Source organism: Neolamprologus multifasciatus, chromosome 8 (genome assembly GCF_963576455.1).
Source record: "Neolamprologus multifasciatus chromosome 8, fNeoMul1.2, whole genome shotgun sequence".
Classification (NCBI taxonomy): Eukaryota; Metazoa; Chordata; class Actinopteri; order Cichliformes; family Cichlidae; genus Neolamprologus; species Neolamprologus multifasciatus.
The window spans coordinates 13,655,655-13,681,511 of record NC_140446.1 but is presented as its reverse complement, the minus strand read 5'-3'; the positions used below and the strand labels follow the sequence as shown (position 1 = coordinate 13,681,511).

The following is a 25,857-nucleotide window of genomic DNA, read 5'->3' as shown; positions in this document are numbered from 1 at the left end:
TTGCCTTTCAATAGGACCCTGTGCCAAACCGCATGCAACTGGTGAACAGCAGCAATTTAGATGAGTCACAAAGGGCCCATGGGAAGAGCGGCTTATTGTCTGTGTTAATGTTAAGAATTGGTAAGCAGCACAAAGAGGCAGAATGCGAGCTGTTGGAGCCGAGGCGCTGGTTTATCAAAAAAGAAAAACGGAGGTTGTTGTTTTTACTTTCCTCACTTTCTCACTGTGTGCAAACCAAGAACGTGCACATACCACAGCAGTCAGGTAGAGGTGAACCCATTATGCTCATTTTTGCCTGTTTGATCCACGGTTCAAATTAATTATCTCTTCATCATGTCTTATAGTGGACCTAGGTGCATCTAAATTCATGCGTTTTCTAACACAAGCTGTTTTAGCTACGTTCTCTTAAGCCAACTTATTTTTTTTGTTGGAGCTTCTGTGCTCACAGATGGAACTGTGTGCCTCAGATAGAAGAAGTATTAAAAAAAACAATTTCTTCACCATCAATAAAGCAGGAATAATGAATCCCCTGACAGCCGGAATCTTCTTAAAACATGAGAAAAAGGGTTTAATTGATTCTGTTTGGAAGACACATTCCTCTCGTTCGTGCCATTATTCATAATGACTTCATCAATACCAGACGATGCCGAGCGAATTCTCACGTCTACAGGGGGTCCACTTGAGAACCAACTTCAACTTTGACCTTATCAAATGACCTTAGTAATCGCGGTGAATGTGCCGCTCTTACAATGCATGCACGGGATGCCAAAGTGACATGTCGAGCGGTCACTCCAAAGTTTATCCAAAGTTTAGAAACAAAGCTTATCCTCTGCTACGATCTCATGCACCTAATTAAATTTTTTATGGCAATCTGCCGCCATGTCTTGTTTCTCTGCAGTTTGCTTTGCTTTAAATGTATTTTCCATTTGCAAGCTTTCAGTCTCAAATAAGTGCACAGCACTTTTTGTTCTGACATCTCCGAGAACCTTCCGCCTAAGCAATTTTTGCAACCTCTAATTTTCCTTTTACAACGACTATTCTCTCAAAGTAATGCTCTGCTACATGAACACTACTTGACTCTTTATCGCTTCCCACTTTTCCCTTCTGTACCATTTGTTCGTGCTCTCTCTCTCTTTTTTTTTCTTCCAGAATCTCACTTCATTCCCAATATCCCCATTAATCTCTGTATCTCATGTGTTGGCTTGTCCGTGTATGCCTCTCACAAAGCATTACCCAACCTTAAATGTTATCCCAGTCTCTACCTCTACAGCTGGCAATGTTTTCTCATCGTTTCTTTTTATTCCCCTATCGTAGATCGAAGGATCAGGTTATCAGTGAACGAACACATGGTGGCCTTAACTTGAACACAGACGTGATGGTGAAAGCTGGAAGCTGAATATCTCTGATGACGTAGATCTAGTCACTCTATAGAGGAATCAATTTCCAGTATAAAGAGAAGAGATGACTCCTTCAACCTGCATATTTAATGTGAGTATTGTAATGAGATGGCTGCTTTACCTACACTGCCCTAATTAGAGACAAAATGCACTTAAAATTAAAAAAAAGAGGACACATTCACACATCTAACAACGTGATACTGACCTTTTTCAGTACGCTGTCCAGCGTCTCCGGTCGACTGATGTCAAAACAGATGAGCACAGCATCTGAGTCAGGATAAGCTAATGGCCGCACATTGTCATAGTAAGCTGAACCTGCAGGGAGAAAATATACACAGACATGAACGGCACTTCCAGATGGATTATATGTAATTTAGTTACTTTCCGAAGAGTTTACTTTTTTTTATCATCACAAGGAGAGTCATTATGGAGCACATTTAGTGGTAATCACTGTGATTAAATGTAATTACCATGAGCTTACCCACTCTGCAGATGACTACAAGTGGGTGTGATTCATTGCTTTCGCAACACAGGGTCCTCGGGTCTGCCTCTGACCATCTTGAATAAGTCAAAGGGACCGACGTGTGACAGCGATATAATGAACGACTCGAACAAAGCGTCACCTGGTATGTTTTTATGGAGTGGCGTGCGTATTTTTGTCGGGGGCCCAGACTGAACTGAGCGTTGTGACCTGGGCAAGGGGACACATTCCTATCCAGACAGAAAGGCACAGTCTCCCTCGCCGTCATTGTCTTCAGCACTCGGTGCCTTTGTCACCATGCACAGAGCTTTGGCAACGTAACAAAAAAATGCATTGACAGAAAATTCCCACAGAACCCGACCGAATCCTCTGCAACACAACCGCCAAAGCACAGAAATCAATTTGGCTCGTTTTAAGTTATTTTTTAAAATAGCCCAACTTTTAAATTGAAAAGTAATGAAGCTTGTGGGATTTCATTCATGTTACAAGTTTACAGCTTATTTTACCCTGAATAATTAAATGTGTGTTATGACTTGTTCTGTACTCAAATGACTGAAAAATATTGGCCTGTTAGCCAACTATACGCAGTACTGGGAAAGAAATGTATTTCACTTATGAAGGAGGTAGTCAGTAGAACAAGACTAACTTACTATTAACCAATCAAATCAAACATTTATCAAGATTTTTTTTAATCTCAATCCAAAGTGCTAACCGATACACCAATGTGCATGATCATGACTTCACTATTGAGCTACTGATCTTTAAGCACTAGACATGGTAAAAACTGCTGATTTCATTTAACAACCTGCCTCACATTGTTCTGTATTCTTACCTATATCGCAGGCAACAACATCACACTGCAGTGGATTAGTGAAAGATTTAATATTACCCACCCAACACACACATATGACAAAAGGAATTAAAAAATAAGTCAAATATTTGGAGGGCTGGAGCAGGCAGCTAGCAAGACAATTAAAGGATAATAACCAGATGACAGAAGACATCACAGGTAAAAGAATCCCTTTAAAAAATATTTTTTTTAAATAAACACCTGATGCCATTCCTGACATTACCCACAACTGGATTTGTATATCGTATATAGTATAAACCACCATGCTAGAAATGAAGATCCAAAGGTCTCTTGATGATCTAAGGCTGTGAGCATGCTCTTATTAAAACAATGTTTCTTCTATGTACCTTGTGGCCAGATCCAGACGAGCTTTGAAAGTGATCATTAAAATCTGAAAATCAATTGTAGAAATGCACAGGAAGCCAGTGGAGCTAAGCCAGCGTAGGTAAGAAGTCTGTCTGCAGAAACCAGTAAGAAGCAGAGCTGCTGAATTCGGAACCAGCTGGAAACGAGAGAGTTGCTTCTCATTAATGCCAGAGAGGCAACGGTCCAGTCTTGAGAAAATAAATGCTGTTTGATTTAGTGCTATTAGAATACCTTACCTGCATAAAAAACTCAAAGTGAGAAGAATTTTAAAAGTTTGGGGACCCTGTTTGAACTATTTGTAGCCTACCGTTGCTCATTATAAGTTTAGGTGAGCAGATGTGCTCTGTTTGTGGGTTGTTTATTTATCTTACAATGGATCAAACCTTTTACTTGTTAGAAATAAATCCTTGGGGCGGGGGCAGCCTCATGTTAGCTCACGGATTTTAGTAATTCAATTATAGGATTAAAATCTTATTATAATAGTTGATAAAACATAAAACTAAGACATTTCAAATTCTGATTACACAGCATCTTCACACCTGGAGGCACAGGACTGCAAAAAAGGAAAAAAGTTGACACATTTACCCTCATTAGTGTTGCGCCGTCAGAATTTGGCCCCAAAGCAAAAATGTGTTCGCGCACATGTGTTGCTGTGGTCAAAAATGTCAAACTAAAGGGCACAACCATTTTCTCCCCTGTCTCTTTGACTAATTCCTGCCCCCAGCTTTCACACATACCACACACACCCACTTTCCCCTTTTGTGCTTTAGCATTTTGCAGGTGCAGGATACGTCTTTAACGTCCACAGAAAATGAGGATGATTAATGGAAGCAGGGCTTAAGAAAGAGAGGGAGCATGGAAGTGCATCTGACAGTTGCCATAAACCACCGAACAACCTCCTCAGACTCCCTTCGCACGCGTACTAGCTGAGATGGCTGTTCTTCAGCTGCATCAGATGGCAGTCATAAAGTGCAAAAGTTTGAGTCTTTCTCTCTGTAGTTGGTCCTCTGCATTTTTACATATTTCTTATTTGATTATGACACCGTTTTCTCCTTTAGGTTTGTGTCAGTGGCAGAAATATAGGTCACAGAGAAAACTGTGAAGAGAAGCAAGAAAAACACAGGCATGCAAGTTTAAACTTTCTATATGAAATATTGCTCGCTCATTCTGGGCAGTAGGATGAGATGTTGTAAAAGAAGTCATTTGCAGAGATGCACAGTAAGCACTTCCTCTTACACCAGGTCTATATAGGCTACAACTGTGCAGAGTAATGTGTTTTGTTCAGGTACCATCACTGAGACTCATGCCGACTTGCAAAATGCCAAAGGACGTACAATTCTGACTCCAAAGTAGTCGGGATGTTAATGGAAATAAAACAAAATGCAGTGATCCTCCTGCGAATCAGGGGTTCTCAAAGTTTGGACAAGCAAGTGCCAGTTCAGAGGGGGAAAAGTGTGTATTTAGAAATGTGTTCAAATGGTGGTGGTTTATGTTTTACACTTTTAACTGTTTTATTTACTTAAATCATAATCTAGGCATTTGTTTTTTAACACTGTAATATCAGTATTTCTTTATGTATGTCATGTGCCTCTGAGGTTTCCTGTTAAAGTTTCTGTTTCTGTCTAGTTTTCTCATCAGAACTTAGCTTAATGTAGTTTTAATTTGATTTTTATTGGTCACTTCGCTGCTGCATTGCAAAATGTGAGCATCACATTAGAGCTAATATAGTTTTTTATTTTTATTTTATTTTGGCTTTTGACTTTTTGTTTTTGATTCAGTTTTTTTTTCAGGTGGTTCCCAGAGTGGATTTTCTTGTTTTAGTTTACGTGTTTTTTCGGGTTTTTTTTTTTTTTTATACGATTAAAAAACACAACATTTTAAAAACAGTTAAATCACAGCCATGTAGACACCCAGAGCCTCAATAAACATGTCCTTCATCAGACAAAACAAAATATTTTCTTTTCACATCTAGATTTAGTTTGTAGTTAGCTTAAATTAACTGCAATAACCTTGCATCGCATACTTGTTATAGCAGCCAATCCTTTGTGATTCTTGATTAGGACTGTCATTTCTGCATTAAAACTTCTAAAAACATCTTGTCCAGTTCTACATATTTCATTAGCTTGTGCATTCGCATCATGCCAAACATTTCCAACAAATGTTCAAATTCACAGAAATCATTTTTGTCGGTGTAATGATCTGTTTCATTTCAGTCGCCTGGAGTCACATCCTGTCAGTTCAACTCTGTACAACAAAACTGAACACAGCTACACAAGTATTACATGCCGCCGGGCTTATCAAATCCTTATATTATTTTCTGGCTCTGAGTTTTTTTAACAGCTGCAAAACCATTACAACAAATTCATAGACGCTGACCTTTTGCAAACCTGAAACGCATCCAACTTGCTTCTCTACTCCGTTTTCTACACCATGCTCTGACTCAGAGATAATAAAACTGTTGCGTTGCTGAAAATCTGTGAACGTTTTAATCTCCCATAGAAAGAAAATTGAATTGGAATTATTAAGCAAATCGAGAAAGATTGCTGCTGGCATCATTAAAATCCTTTCAGTCCATAGCAGTAGGATAAATTAATGGTAAGGCAGCAAAAAGCATGATATTTGTAGCTGTTTCTTGTATATGAAATAATATAATGTGACGACATTTATTATGGCTGAACATTATATGCAGTTTAAATTTGGAAGCCTCAAACCATTCCTGAACCTTTTTTGCTTTGTGGCCATGAAGGGACGTCCGATGTCTGCAATAATGTTTAGGTAGGCGGTACACAACAATTAACATACACATGGATGGCAGGACTTAAGGTTTCCAAACAGAACATTGCCCATAGCATCAGACTGCCTCCGCTGGCTTGCCTTCTTCCCATGTTTCTCAGGTAAGCGACTGACATGCACCCGGCCATCCATGTGTAAAAGAAAACAAGACTCATCACACCAGGCCACCATTTTCCAACCTTTTTCCATTGCTCCGTTGTGCAGTTCCGATGCTCACGTGTCCACTGTTGGCACTTTCTGCAGTGGACAGGGATCAGCATGGGCACCTATGTCTGGTCTGCAGCTATGCAGCCCCATGTGCAACAAACTGCAATAGACTCTGTATTCTGACATCTTTTTATCAGAATGAGCATGAACTGGATTGGAACGCCCTGATGCTAGTTCCCTTACTGTTCTTTCCTTTGTTGGAGATGGTCTGACCCACTTGTCTAGCCATCACAATCTGGTCCTTCTCAGACCTGCACAGTCCTTCGACTTGCACATTTTACAGGCTTGCTCCCTAATATATCCCACTCACTAACAGGCGCCATGATGAAGAGATAATCAGTGTTATTCATATCACCTGTCAGTGTTATACCAGATCGAGGGAAAAATTTTTTGCAGTTGCAACTTTTGCAGTTCGTCTGAAAAGATGGACTTGCGCTTTGGGATCTTTTAAACATCATTGGGCGCATTGCTGATCGCGCTGTCTGTCCCGTCCATGCTGACACACACACACACACATTTACACACAGACACACACACAGACACTGGAAGCTTCAAGGTTCTATGAAGTCAGCTAATCCATGTTCAGCACTCGAGCAGAGGCTAATGTGTATTGATCTGAGCTTTTCAGATGCTCTCTGGGACTTGTAGTATGATGCCCCTCATGGGGAGTTTCCTGCTGTTGTAGCAAGATCAGTCCATCTGTCTCTGAGTAAAACCCTCTGATCAAACTCATAAAAGACACATGCGACGCCTCAGGGGTACTGCATGAATTTAGCAATCTCAAAGAAACGACGTTAGTGTCATTTAGGGCATTCAGAGTACACGGACTTCAGCCATCATGCAGAACAAGATTTGGATGTTTAATTGCATAAGTAGAGTTTGCGGATGTAGTTTGGAACCGAAATGTACAACCAGATGCACTTTCCACAAATGGAAAACTCTGGGACGTAAACAATCTACAGAAAATAAATGTCAGTAGGTTTCAGATGTGTGGCTGATGTATAATGTTTGGTACAGTGATGCAAAGCAGTCTGGGAAACAGCAGCACCATGCTGTGACTCCACATGAGGTTTTCATGCTTTGATGTTTGGTGCTTACAAAAATCTGCATTTCCTTTTTTTCCTCTTTGTTTGTAACTCATATGCATTTACTCTCCAAGCACTCGTGTAATTTTATGTAATCCACTCGTGTTCCACCTTTGGCTGTTCTCTCTGTTTCGAGATGTTTGTCCTTCTAAAAAATCTTCTGATGCTGCTTAGAATTTTACATTTTAGGAAGGATTCTCAGTCAAACTCTACAAAACGCTTTGAAAAATCTGAGTGCGCACAAGCTGCCATAGGGTCAAGTGGTCACTACACAGAGCTGTGAGACTATTTAAAACACGATTCTTTATTTGCATCACATCCTGATGTTTAATAAATATTAAAACGTTGGCTATTAATTGATAATGAGAACTCCAACGAGATGCAGATGACACTGTCAGGAAATATCCTCAAGGTACAGGAGGCAGACCTGGGAAGTGATGTAGGGCTACAGCTGCATATGTGTTTTTCCAATTTTGAAGAACTGAAAGTGACATATTAAAATAACTAAGCGCTAATGTCTTCTGATCCAGTTCAACTCCACACAGGAAACACTCACCAGCCAACTGATTAGTTACACCTGCAAATAATTAGCCAGCTAATCATATACATGATCAAGAGAACCTGCTGAAGTTCAAACCCAGCATCAGAAGCCCACGCGGTCTGGTCTGATTGTTTCAGAAACTGCTGATCTGCTAGAGTTTTCTCACACTAAGAGTTTACAAAGAATACAGATTGATGCCAGAGGTAGGAGAAGACTGCCAAGGCTGCTTTGAGCTGATAGGAAAGCAACTAGAACTACAATAACCACTTGTTACAACCAAAAAGTTTACAGAAGAGCATCTCTGAACGCATAACAAGTAAACCTTGAAACAGATGGGATACAGCATCATACAGTTCACATGGGCTCACCAAAATTGGACTACAGAAGATTCAAAAAAACATTGCCTGGTCTCATTTGAATGGTAGGATTAGAATTTGATGTAAAGCACATGAAAGCATGGATCCATCTTGCCTTGCACCAGTGCCTCGTGCTAGTGGTGGGATGTATAGGGGGATGCTCCATGTCAAAACCTCAGATAATCTCAAACAAGATCTGAATTCAGAGGTGCAGTCACCAAATCTGCAGCAGCTGAGCGATGCTGTCGAGTGAAAACAAGCCAAAATCTCAGAGGAATGTTTCCACGTTGTCGATTGAAGAATTAAGTCAGTTCTAAAGGCAAAAGCAGAGTCCAGCCCAGTACTAGTAAAGTGTGCCTAATAAAGTGGCTGTTGAGTGTAAATCAATAAAAATAAAAAAATTTAAAAAAAAAACAGCTCACACTACAAAAGCTGCAAGGAGAAGAGTTTTGTGTGGAAAAAGCTTTTCCATCATTTCAACACTTCTTCCTGACTAATTGTTTCACATCGCTGTAAACTGATGAGGGAAGCGCGTAGTAAACAAGAACGTTTGTCATATGCATGGTGCCAGTGTGCTGCTCTTAAGAAAAATGGTAGAAAAGAAAATCTTTACCTCACCGAAAATGTTTCTCACCAACGGTTCCAGTGCAGCGCCCCATCCTCTGAATGGCCTTATCGGTAAAATCCTCCCTGATATTTGATCAGTCCAGTTTAAGAATCTGTAGCCTCATAATCTTTTTTAATTATTGTGTTTGTTTGTTTTTTTGTTTAATTCATCAGCCACCTGCACGTTTTAGAGAAGTTCACTGTTTATGAAGCAGAATTCCTTGATGAGCAGCCTTAAACGATCCCCGATGGGCAGGTTTCTTAATTAAGAAAATAAGGCAGGAATATTATATTATTTTATGTTTAATATGCCAAATCTTGTTAGTGATTTCTTATATATGTGCCCCAGAGATATCTCTTTTTTAAATTTTGTCTGAACTTGTAAAAACTCATTATTAAACCTCCTGTGCTGTATTTTGTCTCGGGTTAGTCAAGCTCAAAGCTGTAAAGCTGCTGATAAGAGACAATCAGACTCGTCGTAGCCTTTTGTATGCATAGCTGCATGATTCTGAAGAAACAGACACACATACACACACACACACACACACACACACCTTTTGAGATGTTAGCACAGAAAATCATTATTAATCCCCTCTTATGGCACTTTTTCCTGCCAACTTTCATCACAGCGCAGAAATGTTCATTAATATTAAAATCCTGTTTGTCCTAGTCATGCCCTTCTGAAGAAATAGTTTGGGTTTTCATTCCTGAAATACATCCAGACAGAAAACAGCACAAGAAATGAATGCCATTGATTAATGCATTCATCTGCTACGCCTCGAACATATAAATAATGCCCCCTGCAGTGGCTGAGCATTAGTGCTACGTAGTCATGCTGTGTGAAATATGCAGACAATATGGAATCAGGCTGTAAGTTCGGTTGAGCACCAGGCAGCGATAGAGTCCACTCTGTATATGCATGCTCCACGAGGCTGATTACTCGGCGTACATTCGTAAACACTCTGAGACACCGTGCAGAGCAGACAGTCTGCTGCTTTGTCTGCTGCTCTGTAAAAAGCTAAAGCATCATCATTTTAACATAAAAGTTTTATTCATTTTCCTCTGTTATCTCTTTGTCTGCCACTTAAACAAAGCGAGTTACAAAGCTATTGAGCTACAAAGTTTTCTAGACACGTTAGAGCGTTTTAATGTTTCTAATCTAAGGGCAGTGGAGCAAACAAAGCCAAAATCAAAACAAATGCTTGATGTCTAACATCATCTCCGAGCACCCTAATGATGTCATCAGGGTTATCTAGACTTGGAGATAACAGTATTCTTGTGCTAAAGTCACACTAAGGAAAACAGCGGTTGGAGACTGCAGCACTAACAAAACTATTGCGACTGCGGCAAATGGAACGGTGATCTCGTTGCCTTTGAACTGGTTGCTTTGAAGACGGGAACCATGGGGCATCAAGACGACGATAAAACAGCAATAAGACGGATTCACTGTATCAGTTTGCATTTCAACAGGGTCAAGGTGACAATTATTTGCAATCTGTTTGTGATAATATGGCGATTCACTGCTAAATGGTGAAAACTCCAAATCTGTTGCCGTTTGCATGCACAGAAATTCACATTCACAATTTAACTACTTACATTTAAAGTCCTGAGAGAGCTGAAACAGAAAGTCAGAAACTGCTCTAAAAATACTGACGTAGTTACTGCAGGATTGCAATTTTACTGCAAAACTGCAAAGGCTCTCAGCAATCTTGCTTTTGCGTAGGAATAAAATCAGAATATAACAGGTGGCAACCAGTTGACTCCCCTTTGCAGATGTGTTGCCTGTGCGCTCATCAGCGCAGACTGACAGACTTGTATGCATTTATCAATGAGATGGTGATTATTTGCAAACCTTTAGACCTTCAGTCTGAGTTAAACTGCAAATGTTTGGGGACAGGTTGCTACCCAATCAGGAGACCTGTGTAACTATCTTGCAATCAAAAGTGACTGAAAGAGCTATTCTCCAGCACGTTGTGTCTCTTTTTATTCTTAATGTAACTGAGCCATTAAAGCTTGTGTTATAAATTCATCACATAAGGGATTGAGGGAAAGGCCTATGCTCGATCAATCAAATATTATGAACTTGTTAAGTAATGATATATCATATCAGTCTTCTAACCCCTTGGACTCTGTGCTTGTTTGTGTTTGAAGCACCTGAAAAAGTCTAATTACATCATACTCAGTCGCACATCCCCTGACCCATTGGGTCAAAGTCAAGTACCGTTTATAAACAGATGGAATTTTCTAAGTTGCCATGGAGACAGCACAGAGGTCATCATACGACCTTTGTATGGAACTTTGCTCACGCCATAACAGATGGTCATATATGGTCAGGATGATGGTAGCTGAGCCACGACAAGTGTAAATCCATCCACTGACGGCTGCCATTAGATAATAAAAAAATTCATGTTACAGAAGTTTTCTATTTATTCTTAATAGCTGATATAAATCAATTAATGCCTTGACCTCGTCACGCACCACATTTATGATAACTGGAACTCTTATTTTGACAGGAAAAAACGAGGAGAAGGCTAGGACTGCTCCTCAGGTAAGCCGTTCTCTTCTGTACTGAGAATAATCCATTTTAGGTGTACATGAATCAGAGATTTATGTAGCCAGAGCACACCGTGCTTGTTGTTATGCATACCTCTCTGCTTGAATACTGAACAATAATAGCCTGAAAAGCAGCGTGGAGGACTGAGTGAAGCTGGTCCTGGCAGTCGCAGGCACAGACAGACACATTTTGCACAATGTGGTTGTCAGCAATGTGACAACAGATTTGGATTTTCTTTACCACACTCATGCTGGAGTATTTGATCTGTCTGTTATTTTGCTGAACGCTGAAGTGGGACCAGCTCTTTATTGGAAAATCTTCAAATTATGAGCCATCAGGAACAAGATTACACTGTCTCTGTTTATACCCAAGCCTAGCTAAAGTTTTTCATTTAGAGTGTTGCCAAGTAGCAGCTGTAACCTGGCTGGATTTCGCTGAAAAACTGTACGTGATGTTATTTTTCTAACTCAACAGGCATAGAGGGAGAGCGCTGCCACTGAGCGTACTTTGCCTGAAATCAGCAGTAATCCAGCAGGAGTCTTTTAAATTAATGACAGAGGGAACAGACTGGCATCTGGGCCTCAACCAGCCCAACTGTATGTGACTCCATGCACCGCATTCTACATTTAAACTTAAAGTATAAAAACCTCCGTTATTCACCACTTGTCTGGACCAGACCTTTTGAATGTAGTTTAAATATCACAAATTTGCACGATCTAGTAAGTGGGTAAAACACATTTGCTTAAGCTCTTAAAGTGTTTTGCCTAAATTTGAGTTAATTAAGAAACAGAATCACAGTTTTCTTCTGCGCAGAGCTGAAATGTCATTGAGTGGTAACTAAACGCAGCGTTTACACGACTACACATTTTTGTGCTTGTCGGTAATTATTTTTAATGCGCCATGACATTTAAGAAGTTGGAGGTACGACAAGCAAACATTTAATTAACCGACAGAAAATGATTGTGATCATTTCTGAATGATTATTTGGGTCAAAAAGTAAATCTTTTCAAATGTAAATCTTATGTTATAACTAATAACAATTAAAGGTAAATTTGGTATATGAATTGGTACATTCATAGTCTTCTGACGTGATCTACTGAGAATGAACCGATTGTGTGTGCCTAATTGTTGGTTGCAGCTTGGCTAAAAGTTATTGCCGGCACAATTCGCACTATAAAGATTGTCATGAACTTAATTGCCCAATCAGGAACACCAATTTGCAATAGTTGGGCCAAGAGTGTATTTGTTAGAAGCAATGAAAAGTAGCTGAAACAGCAAGCCCCTTCTAATCTGAGGGACACCGTGTGAATGCAAACCTGAGCTCAGTAAGAGAAAGCTGAACCATCAACATTTTCAGGATCACTATTCCTACCCTGACCCTGTCCCTCTGTGTAGATTATGTGTGTTTTAAATCTGATCAATTAACAGTTCATTTCATTTTTCTGTGGCGCATCTCCATCAACTGGTCCATCGTTCTCATTATTGGTTCATCCCTGTCTTTTGTGTGGATGCATTCACTTAATTACTTTGTATTTCAGGGATTTTACTTTACCTTAACGTGAATACAGAAAACAGAAAACCAGGCTCACTCATGCTTGTACTTTAATTATGGTGAATCACATGCAGTAGAAACAAGGTCAAAACCATCCACCACCTCCTGCTGCAGGAGTAATAGCAGGTGTTGGGGGGTTGACGTGAGTGGTCAAAGCTGCATCGTACATTATAGATAAGGGATAGAGAGGGTCTTAAGTGGATATACCCCTTGAGTGGCCTGTGTGTCTAAACAAAGTGTGTAATAAAATCTTTTCAGTGAGAACGAAAGGATCCAAGATGCAGACACAGAGGCAGGTGGAGGTCTAAGTAAAGGTGAGCCCTTTATTGAGCTGATATATTTAACTACATGATTCAAACACAGAACTTAAGGGGAAACTGTAAACTATAAACTCGTAAAGGAACTCAGATTCTAGGAGCCAAAGACCAGGAACCAGACCAACACCGAGAAACTGAACAGTAAACTCTGACAAAGGACAAGAGGAGACTGAGACACACACACACGCGCGCGCGCGCGCACACACACACAGGAGGGTGATTAGGGGAAGTGGAGACACATGGGAAACAAAGTAGGAGCAAATCATTAATAATAAGGGAACACTAGACAACATGCTATCACAATAAAACAGGAAACATAACCAATACTAAGCCTGTGACTAGATACGAGGACTTGACACAGCGACAGAAGCTACACAGACCAGACAGATACTGGGGTTTGACTGGGGGAACAAAGGGATCACAAAAGATAATAACTAAATATTACAAAATCAAGAAAAGCAACCAGAATATAGCAGTAGAGCTACAGTCACAGGTAATTTTCTTCTCATGGTTTAACTTTTTGCTATGTTGGAGCACATTTAACCAGTTCCAAGGACTTTTATTGTACTCTGACCTTTTATTATCATTCTACTTATCTGGATTAACCAGCAGATTAACCTGCTTTTCTTTTGCAGTCTCCCACACAATGTCACGTGAAAAGGCCTGTGCTGCTGGAATGTGTTATATCAGGTTAAAAGTAAAGATTTTAAACACACTGTCAGACAACGTGCTACATGAGTGATATACCCAGTTGCCATGACATTGCCATGATGTTGCCATGGTAATTACATTAGCTAAAACTTATGCAACTCATGTATTGAAGTGACCAGCAGTACTTCACTACATTTATATCAACGACACAGGCTAACACCTGTTAGCTTCCAGACCCGTGATAAGCAAAAATAATGAATTGTAAACAAAAATGAAAATGTATCATGAAAAACAAAAAGAAACAAACAGTCCCTTCATAGAGTATTCATAAAAAGGAAATACTGAGAGAATATATAACTAAGCAGCTTCTGCTCTACAAAAAAAATTTTAATTCTCTTCCACCAATGCCCTATTGTGCAATTTTATCAAAGGTGAACCAAAGACGAAACAAAAATGAAAGGCTTCTTCCTTTTCTCAGCTCTCCAACAAATATCATGATATAAAGATTGGTAGTTTTTGCACAGTCTCACTAACACAGACAAACAAACCTCTGCCTCAGTTCCTGTCTTGGCAGAGGAGTCATGGCGAAGGTTTAAAAAGAAAAGAAAAAGAAAAAAGAGATGACAACCAATTATTAGAAAGTACATCTGCACTGCATAATTTCCCATTTTAAACACAAATTGCTGGCGGAGGAATAAAGGCATATAATTAAAAATGAGAAAGAGCTGCTTTAACAGGCATGCAGTATATTCTATATGCCACCTGCCATATGCGTTAGTGCGTGAAAAATGTCTCCGTAAGTCTGCGCATTGTGCTGGGTGGTAAATGTCATGTTGTTTTACCTGATGTTTTAAATGAACAATGATGTCTGCTGTGCTCAAGTTCATTCAAAAGTCTTAGACCGACGGCTGAGTTACACACTACAGGTACTAGCTGAGAAACAGACTCCGTGTCCCTGGGGAATGGGAGTAGAGACGCATCTAGGCCACTCATTTTAAATGCACCCTTGGTCTTCTAATGGACTGCATGAGCAGAGGAGAATGAGACCAGGCTGGCTGGAGCACAAGCTCGCACCATAAAACCCTACTGACACTCAGCATATACCGTCTCCCATCCACGACTCCAAGCACTTAACACTCCACCAGGACTCTACATTCCTCCATCCCTTCACTGTCCCTATTTATATATTTTCCCACTTGTGTAATCTCTTTCAGCACTTACTCATACCCTTACTCACACACACCCCTGCACATGTTCAGTAGGAAAGAAAAAAAAAACAACAGCACTTGGACTACAAACCCAGTTCCCTGCTATCCACACTTCTATCCAAAAAGCCTCTGAAACGCTTCGACACACCAGACCATTTTCTCCGCTCCGTCCTGTCATGGAGCCAGTGCCACTCGTTTGCTCAGACGCTCGCTTAAAGCACATCTGGGTGCTGCTTTCAAGGAGCCAACATGTAATTGGGGTCATAAAAAAAGAGCTCATAAATGAATGATGGATTGTTGAGGAAATCTCTGCCACAGACTCTGCTGACCTGGGATAGATTGGAAGGTTGGATTCAACGGGGCAAACAGTATTTTCACTGCTTGTGTGTTTAAGTATCTGTGTGTGTTTTAACATGTCGGAGCATGTCCCTGTCGGCTCGAGGAAGTTAGGAAAGTTCCAGTGAGCAGGAAGCTAACTTGAAGTAGAATTCAGAGCAGTGCATTCCTTCACTGTTCACTTGCTATAGGTGTGATAATGCAGGTTGAGCCGGTTGTTTTATTAACTCATACCTCACATGTTCACACAGTTACCTGTAAAACCCAGGTGATCTGAACACCTTTGTTGTTGTGGCAGGTGCATCATGCAGAGTTGAGTCATTTCAGTGTCATCTAGCCCCAGGGGGGGAATAAGGTCAGAATTCAGCTACACGGCATTTCTTTGCATTGACAGAAACACGCACAAGCCAAACGGTCACATTTCATTATGTGTCCACACTCGGCGTGTGTGAAATATGCTGAAACAAAGCACTCTGCAATTTTTTAGCTACTCGATAGGAGCAGGAACCAAAACAGCTGCGCATTTATACTTCAGGTTGACATTAGAGTAACATTTTCATTTATTTAGAGTCATGTTTCTGAATGTAACGCCACGATCCACTTTCCTTTGATCTATGTCGGGCTCCTCATTTCCTGAGGAAAACACCTGACTCCATTATGTTTACCATCTTGTTGCCCAGCGCGTTTTCGTTCTCAGCAAGCAATTTAAGGTGCGTTTTAGAGAAATGTTTATTATTTATATCTTAAAAGAGCAACACGTTGCAACAGAAAATGCTGCCGATGACAGCGATCAGATCTAAGGGTAACTTTTAGGGCTGAAAAATGAAACATTTGGCTGCTCGTTCTGCTCATTTTCAGTCCAGTCCGTGTACCTGACTTTTTGAGAGGATTGTTTAACACTCACCTATGAATCATTCAGGGATGAAGGAGTGTGTGCACATAACAAACAACCTAGCAAAGAATCTGTTTTTTTGTTTTTTTGTTTTTTTGCCTGTCCCATTTGGTTCTTTAGCCGTCAGAATTGTTGTCTGAAGAATCAAAGAATCAGTTTTAAATGAATGTTTATGCACTTTGTTACTAGCAGACTGATCCATTTCATTGAAGCCTCACTGGTCTCAGAGGACTGGTGGCTGTCAGGAGGTTAGGACAAGGACAAAAGCTTGAGGTATATCAAATTATATTATATTATATATATAATATATAATATGTAATATAATATATTATATTACATGCAGTTATGTTAACTTTTCCTAATATCATACTTTCCCAAATACAATAGTTTAAAAAATAATAATGTTAGAAGGTGAACCAGGACAAAGTTCCATTTAATGTGAAGTTTAATATAATAAAACCATGATTTATTTTTACCTAAGTATCCAGGGAAAAGTCATTTAAGGGCATATTCATAATTAATACCATACAATTAGCTAAGAATGTAAATGCCATCCCTGGAGTTCAATTCAATTTTCAATTCAATTTTATTTATATAGCGCCAAATCACAACAAAAGTCGCCTCAAGGCGAGTCTATGTATTAATCTGATTTATGACCTTTTTAAGCCTCGCACTCAAAGACTGGTTGATAACTGAGTAAAACAGATGCTCATGAAATCTGAATTCCTTTCGGCTCAAGTTAGAAAAATGTTTGACTTGAACAAAGCCACACAGGACAATCAGTGCAGGAAAACAAAATCACACTGGGAGCCAGTGGAAAACATTTAATTAGCTCCCACATGCGGTTAGGTCCACAAGTATTTTAGGCAATGGTGCACTTTTTCTAATTTTGCCTCTGCGCACCATTATAGTGGGTTTCAAAGAAATCAGTCACGACTGAAGTACAGACTTTTAGCTTCAGTTCAAGCTGTTTAAAAAAATATTGTGATATCCTTTTAAGGATTACAGCCATTTTTATGTTCAGAGGCTCAAAGGTAATGAACTGACAAGCAGTTTCATGGTCAGGTGAGACCTGCTCCCTTGTTATTCCATGGCATATGAAGCAAATAAAATATCTATGGTTATTTTGCTTTTGTACGCTGTTCACTGGAATTTTCAATACAAGGTCCAAAGAGGGGTACTTCTGTGTGGACATTGTGTTTAACAGCAGTGCAAAATCTGATTGATCTGTTGGACGTCTGCACACAGCAGACTCTCAAACATCTTCCACGCCACTTGTGATGCTAGTTTGATTTTGTTTAAGCAGTTCACATCTTCCAATGCGTCCAATATAATTAAGTTGTTGTTCATAACAGACTTCATTAATAGGAGGGGTCGTTATCTCACTCAGTCGAGCGCTACTCATTTCTCAGCTCCAATTTGCCTCTGTTTCACCTTTGCCCATTTTTCCATGTCAATCTTCTTCCACCATCTCGCAAAAAATCCATACCATGTCACTTCAGCCTTCTTTGTTTCAGTTGCAGACAGCTGCCAAGTCTGCACATTTGCAGTAAGTGCAAATGTGCACATGCTGTGAGAGGTTTGACTCTCATTTGTAAATGAATACAATGTTCCATAAGCACATTTGAGATCATTCCATATCTGAAAGGCAGAACCAAGCCTAGCACCAGTGCAGTGCAAGTTGTTGCCAGAATTCACAACAGTATCCAACATCCAAACTGAAGACATTCCTGAGCTCATTGTTGGCACGCCATCCTTGGCTCTACAGGATTTTTGGGTTTTTTGTTTTCTTGCTCTTTTACTTCCTCATCCCTGTAAAAACCAGTCTGGGTTTTACAGTAGGACATTTGTATTCCAAAGCAGCTACAAGTTTCATGGTTTCAGGCTAAAAAATACTGTATATATGTCCACAGTATAAAACCTGTCAGAGAGACAGCAAAAATATCAGGAGTGGTCAAATCAACAATCTGCTACTTTTCTTTAACCCTGGAGAACCCATGGGGTCAGAGCCGACCTCATTGGTTTTCTAGGGAAACCATGGGGTCAAATTTGACCCCATGGGTTCTCCAGGGTTAAAAACAAACAAAGCTCAGCCTGAATGAACTCAGAAAAACACTAAAGTGGAGGATTGCAGAATGTATGCAGATGTAGATTGCATGTATGGGGCCCATGTAGCTACTGCTTATTGATGATGTGACTGCTGATAGTAGTAGCAGGTTGAATTCTGTAGTGTACAGGGCTATTGAGCAAAATGAAGGGTTTGAGACTTCATACAGTCACTGACTGCAAAGGATTTTCATCCAGGTATAAAAAACAATCCTTATATTTAGAATTGTCTTAGTCTGTAATTTTGAGCCTTGATAATGACCCTAAATAAAAAAAAAATCATCAAGAATGGCCATCCACTGTTTGGGTTTATTGTGACAAAGTTTATGCCATTGTCCAAATATCTAAGGACCTAACTGTGCATTCTGACTAGGGGTTATTTGTTGCTGCTTCCAGGATGCTTTGCTTCACTATGGAACCAAATCTTTTTTCTTTTTTTTTTGTCGCTGCGTATAAAGACAGATTACAGTGAGCCATATGTCGGAATCTGGGAGAAAGAAGTATGGGAAATGAGAAAAGGAGTGAGTGAAAAGTGAGGAAGAGATAAAGATGGATAGAGAGACAGACAAAGAAAACGCAAGGTAAGCTAATCAAGTGCAAGAGTGCTGAGAGGGCACTGCCCCAATACAGTGGGACTCCTGACCTTGACTTGTTGGAGACAGAGACAGAGAAGAAGCCGGGTGGGAGGCTGGCAGCCTGAGGGGATATTAGGAAGAATCGATGAAATTAAAGAGAGGAGGAGAAAACTGCAGAGAAGGGCAAATCTAGACATATAAACTGTTATGACAAAATTAGGTCAGCTGGGATCAGATTTTTAAGGACTTTTATTTGTTTTTTATTTGAAGAGTAACAAGTTCTTGCTACACAACTGCTGTGTCATCATAATCAATAATGCTTGCAATTTTAGACTACTTTTATTTTCTAGGTTTTTTTAAAAAATTTTATTGTGATCTGATTACTCCATGGGATTCGTTGTCCATTAAACATTGCAGAGGCTTTTTATGAAGATGAATTAGAATAAAAGCCCATACCATTCACCCAAAGCATTGAAAATGCCTACCTCATATTGGGTAGCCACGCCTGCTGCTAACAAAAACATCTCCGATCCATCATAGTATGGGCACAAAATCTTTGGGGGTACACTTATGGTGTCTGGCAAAGGGGCAGCAAATCCTTTAGGTAATATATGTAATGTGTGGGGGCCTCTGTGAATTAAGTTTTTTATGTAGAGGATCAATATGCTGAGTTTGGAGGCCCAGTCTTGAAATGCATTGTGACAAACATAGTCAGTGTTATTTATTTAACCTCATGGCTGATCTCTGTATATGCAAACACTGATTAAACCATTAAAAGTTAGAGATTTGGGGGGGGGGGGGGGGGGGGGGGGGGGGGGGGGGGGGGGAATATCTTCATTCAAGACCTCTGAATGAATCAACCACATCAGTGATTCAAAATCAGATCCAGTCTTTCATCATCTTGTACTAAAACCAGTGATTAACTTTGATAGAGCTGGACAGCTTATTTGCATTCATCCCATGTTGCATAAACCAGACAGCATTGCTCTGGGAGTCACTGTTGATTGGTTAGGTAAATACTAAAGTATCCAAACCAGTTCAAAACAGGTTTATTTATAAATCACATTCACAAAAACAGTCAATCCAAGCCATTACTGTAAGGTAAATATCCTACAGTATTAGGCATAAAGCACAAACAAAAACACAAACAATAAATTAATTGGATCACCCATGGCAATCACTTTGGAATGGTGGGAAGGAAAAACTCCCTCTTAACAGGAAGAGTCCTCCGGCAGAATGAGAGTCAGGGAGAGGCAGCCATCAGCCTCAACTGGTTTTAGGAGGTGGTGGGGGGTGAGGAGTTTGAAAGAACAAAGGGAGACAGGATAAAACACAGACTAAGGAAGAAAGAAGACAAGAATTTAATGAGATATATGGGGAGTAACAAGAGGAGAGTGGAGAGGAAGTGCTGAGTGTATTGCATGAAGTCCAGCAGCAGTCTGAGCCTATAGCAGCATAACTAATAGATGGATCCTGGTCACCTGATCAAGCCCCAGCTATAAGCCTCATCAAAGAGTCTGTTTTATTCTGATCTTAAACGTAGATAGGGTGTCTGTATCTTGAGGTGGTTCCACAGGAGCTGAAATCTGCTTTTAGAAATTCTAGAAACCACAAGTAAGTCTGCAGTCGGCCAGCAAAGTGCTCTGTTGGGATAATATAATACTATGCCATCATTAGGATATGATGGGGCTCAATCTGCGGAGTTTGGAGGCCCAGACAAAAATAGTCAGTGTTATTTATTTAATGCATGGCCAATGGAAGTCTCATTGCACCGTTTTGGATTAACTGGAGTTTTTTTTTAACATGTTTATGATAATGAGTTACAAAGTCCAGCCAACAGGACTACAGGACAGTGAATGAGTCTCTGTGTCATGATGAGGAGACATAGAAGGTATAGTGTATTCTAACTACAATACACTCAATGCACTTCTTTTTCATTGATTTAGTTTTGTGATGGCATACCAACTCCAGCCTTTGGCACGACACTCTTGTTTTGATAGAAATGGTGCAGAACCATTTAGAAAGAGTCTCTTTTTTTTTACAGGAATGCTATTGCCATTTATCTGAGCTTGAACTCAACTTGGTCTCACCTGCAGCGCCACATGACTAACGACAGAAACAGAGCAACATGACAATGACTGAAAGACTGAGGAAGTGTAAGGAGCCAGTGGGCAATAAATTCAGGGTAAAGTTTAAATTGGCAGGAGAAAAAAAAGTGTTTAACCTACAAGGAAGGGAGTTTAAACTACAAGCATGTTTGGATGTAGCAGAGGGAAGCAGGAGGTGGGTTGTGTGGCAAGATGAAGAATGAAAGAGACAGGGGGCAAGTGTTCGGTCACACAGCAAGTGCCTGATTAATTAAATCCACTGTTTGTTTCTGCACAATAAGCGGGCAGCTCAGAGACCGCTTCTGGCACCTTGCCTAATAAATACACTCTCCTATCTGTGAGCCTCTACAACAACTCAACATGATCCTTCTCTTCTTATCTCCTCCCCTGTTATCCACACTGGAGTTCAAGCTTCATAGCTTAAAATGTGTGATGAGTTTTTGCTCTTATATATTTGAAACCTCTGGTGCTCTGAAGTTTGGGATTGGGTTTTTTTTTATATTTAGTGTTTCATCCACAACTTCAATTTCACTGAGTCAGTTCACCTGTGGTTAAACAAACTGCACACACTGCCATGCCACATGTCACAAACACACATATCAGCTAAAGCATGTTCTTTATCAAATCACATAAATCGGTGATTGCATAAAGTAAGCAGGAGCAAGTTTAAAAGTCAAGGGTATTGCAGCAGTGTATATACAGAAAGTTCCATGTAAGCACACCAGGTGACTGTAACCCCCCGTTCAGCTATTAGTAAAACACAGCAGGTACCAGAGGGAATTGTGGTGTTACTGATGTAGTTGCCGATCCACCGGTCTCCTGACACAAACCCAGAATAGCTGGCAGGGATGCTGCAAGGCAACACACATGTCTCCTCCTCGCTTAAAGAGAGCTGGAAGAAGCCACCTAAGGTCAGAGTTGGATCAGCTCCCGTTAACCACTGCTGCTCAATATGGGGCCATTTCTTTGTATAATAAAAGTTCTCTCGTCTGATTCTTATCAAGGCATCTAATGAGCACATAAAACTATTCCTGTAACTACTGGTGCTTGCAGAATTGGCTCCTTTTTATAGCTTTTAGTACCATTTATTAGTTATAATAAAGCTTTGTTTAAAAAATTCTAATAAAATCAGATAGTATTGCTTTTTAAATCCATTTCAGTTAGACGTGCAACATTTTGGGGTGCCCGTATATAAAGAAAAATCCCTCTGACTTGAGTAAATCCTTCTGTAAACCCTCCTAAAGTAATCCACATTAAAATCTAATTCCTCTTTTTCTTTCACAGTAGCACAAATAAGCAGATTTTATTGTATTATACATGTTTATGGAGTTTTTTGACAGAAGCTGGCCCTTCTTTTACCTCACACCTCATAAACTCATTCACAACTGGGAGCGTCATGTCCGCTCAGATTACAATAATGTGACACAATAACAATTCTGAACGGCACCTGCTTCGCACAAAAAGGTGAATTGCATTTCTTTCCGAGGCGGAGTAAATTACTGTTTAAGTGTTTTAGTGAGGGAAAGGTGTGTGCGTGAGCCAGCCGGTAATTTCGCAGGGTGTTGTTTAAACACCGCAGAGCGGCCTCACCCACCGCAAAGCAGCTGCAGCAGCTCTTAATCTCCAGCTTGCCTAGCTGGTCTCCCTGTCTGCACGGGTGGAGGTTAATGGAGCACTTTGCAGTAAAGCTGCTCTCACGCTGTGTGAGAACACGTTTTGGGGAGTTTTGTAAGTAGAAATGAAACATGAAGGGGTCTAAAGGCTAAAAAGGGAGAGAGTTAATGCACATCTGGAGACCCATAGAGGCCCTCCATCTGTTCATCTCTCCAAAGTGAAGTCTTGAAAAGATATAATGACTTTGTAAATCAAAAAATGTTCAGTGAACACATTTAAGAGTTTGTGCAACAGCTTCGCAAGCTCTCAGCGCTACAAGTGGACAGAGAACACTTGTTATCTCAAATAAACTGGTGCCATGTTGCATGAATTCAGTCAAGATGCCAAAACCCTCATCAAAATCACGTATGCAGGCAATTAAATTGCATTTTTATCTGTTGATTAGCTGTGGTTGTTACTCGGAGTAGGTATGTGTTGAATAACAAGCTGTTCAGAGGCCTCACATAACACTTCAGCTGCTGCTGAAAGTGTCAGATTAGCTCTGAAGTAGGACTGAAGTTATATAAATACACACAAGTTATATTTCTGCGTCCCAGACTAGATTAATTCATTTTGAAATTAAAAAAAAAGAAAAAAAAAGTCAGTACTCTCAACAGATTATCCTGACACATTGTGGTTGCTCATGTTTTTGGCCCACAGCCTGGAAGTTGCGGAACACTCCAAGGAGTCAGCTGTCTGCCGATCTGGAGCTCCTCGCTCAGTAACCTCATCACGACTTGATGATGCGGCACACCTTTCATCACTTTGGTGTGATAATCTTGAGTTGAAAGGAGAACATAAAGAGATGATTGGGAATCTCACCTGATGTGTCCCACATGTTGAGCTCGATCCTCTGCTTCTCAATCTCGAAGCTAGCCGTGTAATTCTCAAACACCGTGGGAACGTAATTCTGAAACGAGAGGCGTGTGGTGGCTAAAATTAGATCAAAGCTTGGAGGAGATGATATGCCCACTGTAAAAAAGAAAGACGGTGTGATTTTCATGACACAAAACAGTCAGATTCCTAATTAATTCAAATAGCTGCTGTGGGGATGGTAAGTGCAGTTGTGAATGTCAAGAGGCGAGAGATGGTGTGTGTGTGTGTGTGTGTGTGTGTGTGTGTGTGTGTGTGTGGTGGAAAGTAGATGAGTCCAATGCTTTACTTTGACCTATTTGCAAGTTCTGAACTTTAGTTCAAAAAGCTTTGGTTTGATTAATCCCGACAGTTCAAGAGTCTGACAGAATGCATTTCCTGCATCACATAAAAATTCTCCTCCTTTGGAGCACAAGTTCTTCCTTCTTCACTAAACACATTTCCTGTTGTTGTTAGTGTGTTTAGTCTGCATTCCTTTCTAGTTTTGCTGAAAATGTATGCTTTGGAGTTTATCCATCCACAATCTGTAAGTTTTTTTTGTCATAAACTGAGTTCTTAAAAAGCTTTTTTTTAATATATATATATATTTTACTTACTTCAGATGTCTTATTGGTGTAATTAAAATCATGTAATCAAGTATAGAAGACAGAGTACTACTTCTGAGAGACAAACTATTACTTGTGCGAACTTTTTGCCTCTATTCGGTTTTCGGTCACCACTATAAAACATTACACACTTAATATCTCACAACACACAATCTAGCTCCCAGGCGGTTTTTCTGTTGTTCTGGTCAAACCTGCAAAGTCCCACATCAACAGACGGACACGGTGCGCAAAAGCGCACGTAGGCCAAAAATTCAGTGATAACTGGCCACTGAATTCTAATTATGTTATTAATTTACACGATGCTGTTGTATCCCTTTAGATGAGGCTTAACACAAACCCCGGTAAAATCCTGACATGATGAAATAATACACAACGAGAACACCATAATGTTTCTTAAAAAAAAGAAAAAACGAACATCCATTTACAGTTTCGAGTTTTAACGTCCGTGATATTTTTCAAAGAGCGCGGCACAAATATATTATAATAAATGTTCCCACAATGATCCACAGTGTCAAGTATTCTTGAAGCGATCTCACTCTACGTGAAAACATTGCCGCGTGGTTTCAGGGACTTTACGCACCTGTGCCGTCGTACCATTCAGGGCTGCTGTGCGTATTTCTATTTCTAATAAATGCTGACTTACCTCTGGGTACGAGTCTTTAGCAAAAACGTGAAGGAGAGCCGTCTTGCCACACTTGCTGTCCCCGACAACCACAATTTTACAGCGAAGTAATCCCTTGCTCTCCATGGCTTCCCCTGTTTAAATCACTGAGTGCTTCTGTGTCGCTACCTCCTTGTCATTTAGCTCCAAGCAAATAATAATGTCGAAGAGCAGCTTTAAATGTTTATTTTTTTTTCCCACAGATGGAATAAAACACTCCGGATAAAGAAAAAAAACAAAAGAAAACAAAAGAAAACTTCAACTCCACAGTCTGGTGTAGTTTCGGCTACATGCTCTGCGCGCTGCTGCGCTCCACTGCTTCTTCCAGTCAAGTGAGGCGCACAGCTCATGCTTTCGGTCAAAGTCACGTCCTTAAAATGCAGATTCCTGTTTGGCTTTTCACATTTAAAGCCTACGTGGTGCCGGCATGTAAACAAACATTAACGCTCAGTGTATTCCCATCCGCGGCATGCTAGAAAAGCAGCTTAACCCTGCGAGCAGCTGCTGTTATTGCGCTAACAGTCTATTATTTTGAATGAAAACTTGCAACTGTTCACGTCTTTCTATAACAGACTCTGCCCAGCTTGACACAGCGTCACCCCCCGCGTCGTATATCCACCCAGGTGGGTTTATATATCTCTGTTCAAAACAACTGAATATCTGCTGAATGAAAAAAAGCCAGATTAATCACGTCTACTTTTTATAGATCTATGAACTGTCACTTTGAGTTACTGATATAAACTCACAGAGCAGAATCAGGACAAATATACAGAACATAGGCCTACTCCATGGTAGCAAAATCAGTATCTTTATGATTACAGGCAGAATAAGCAGATTTACTTTACAAGTCTTCACAGTTTAGTGACAATCAGGTTTTTAACAGTGCTGCTGATAGAAGGATTCTGGTGTGACTCCCCCGCATCACTCACTGCTCTTTTGTATATAAACACAGGATGCCAGCTTCATTCTGAACTTTGTTACCAGGGATAAGATCTGTGTGATCTGCCTCAGCGCATTAGAACTTCTAAAGAACATTTGCAGCCTGTTAGCTCCATCTTCTGGTCAAAAAAAGAGAAGAGAAAGA

At 40.2% G+C, this 25,857-nt stretch overlaps 1 protein-coding gene across 1 annotated transcript in view; it reads right to left on the bottom strand.

Annotated features, from left to right (window-relative positions):
* Positions 1-25,223, bottom strand: part of LOC146512673 (rho-related GTP-binding protein RhoN-like) — a 35,931-nt gene extending 10,708 nt beyond the window's left edge. Inside the window, exons 1-3 of the mRNA XM_085170664.1 lie at positions 24,756-25,223; positions 23,457-23,544; positions 1,603-1,712 (exon numbers count right to left, since the gene is read on the bottom strand). Coding sequence (XP_085026790.1) covers positions 1,603-1,712; positions 23,457-23,544; positions 24,756-24,860 — 303 coding nt within the window. The 5' untranslated portion in view covers positions 24,861-25,223. The remainder of the gene's footprint in view (positions 1-1,602; positions 1,713-23,456; positions 23,545-24,755) is intronic.
* Between the last annotated feature and the right edge of the window lie 634 nt (positions 25,224-25,857).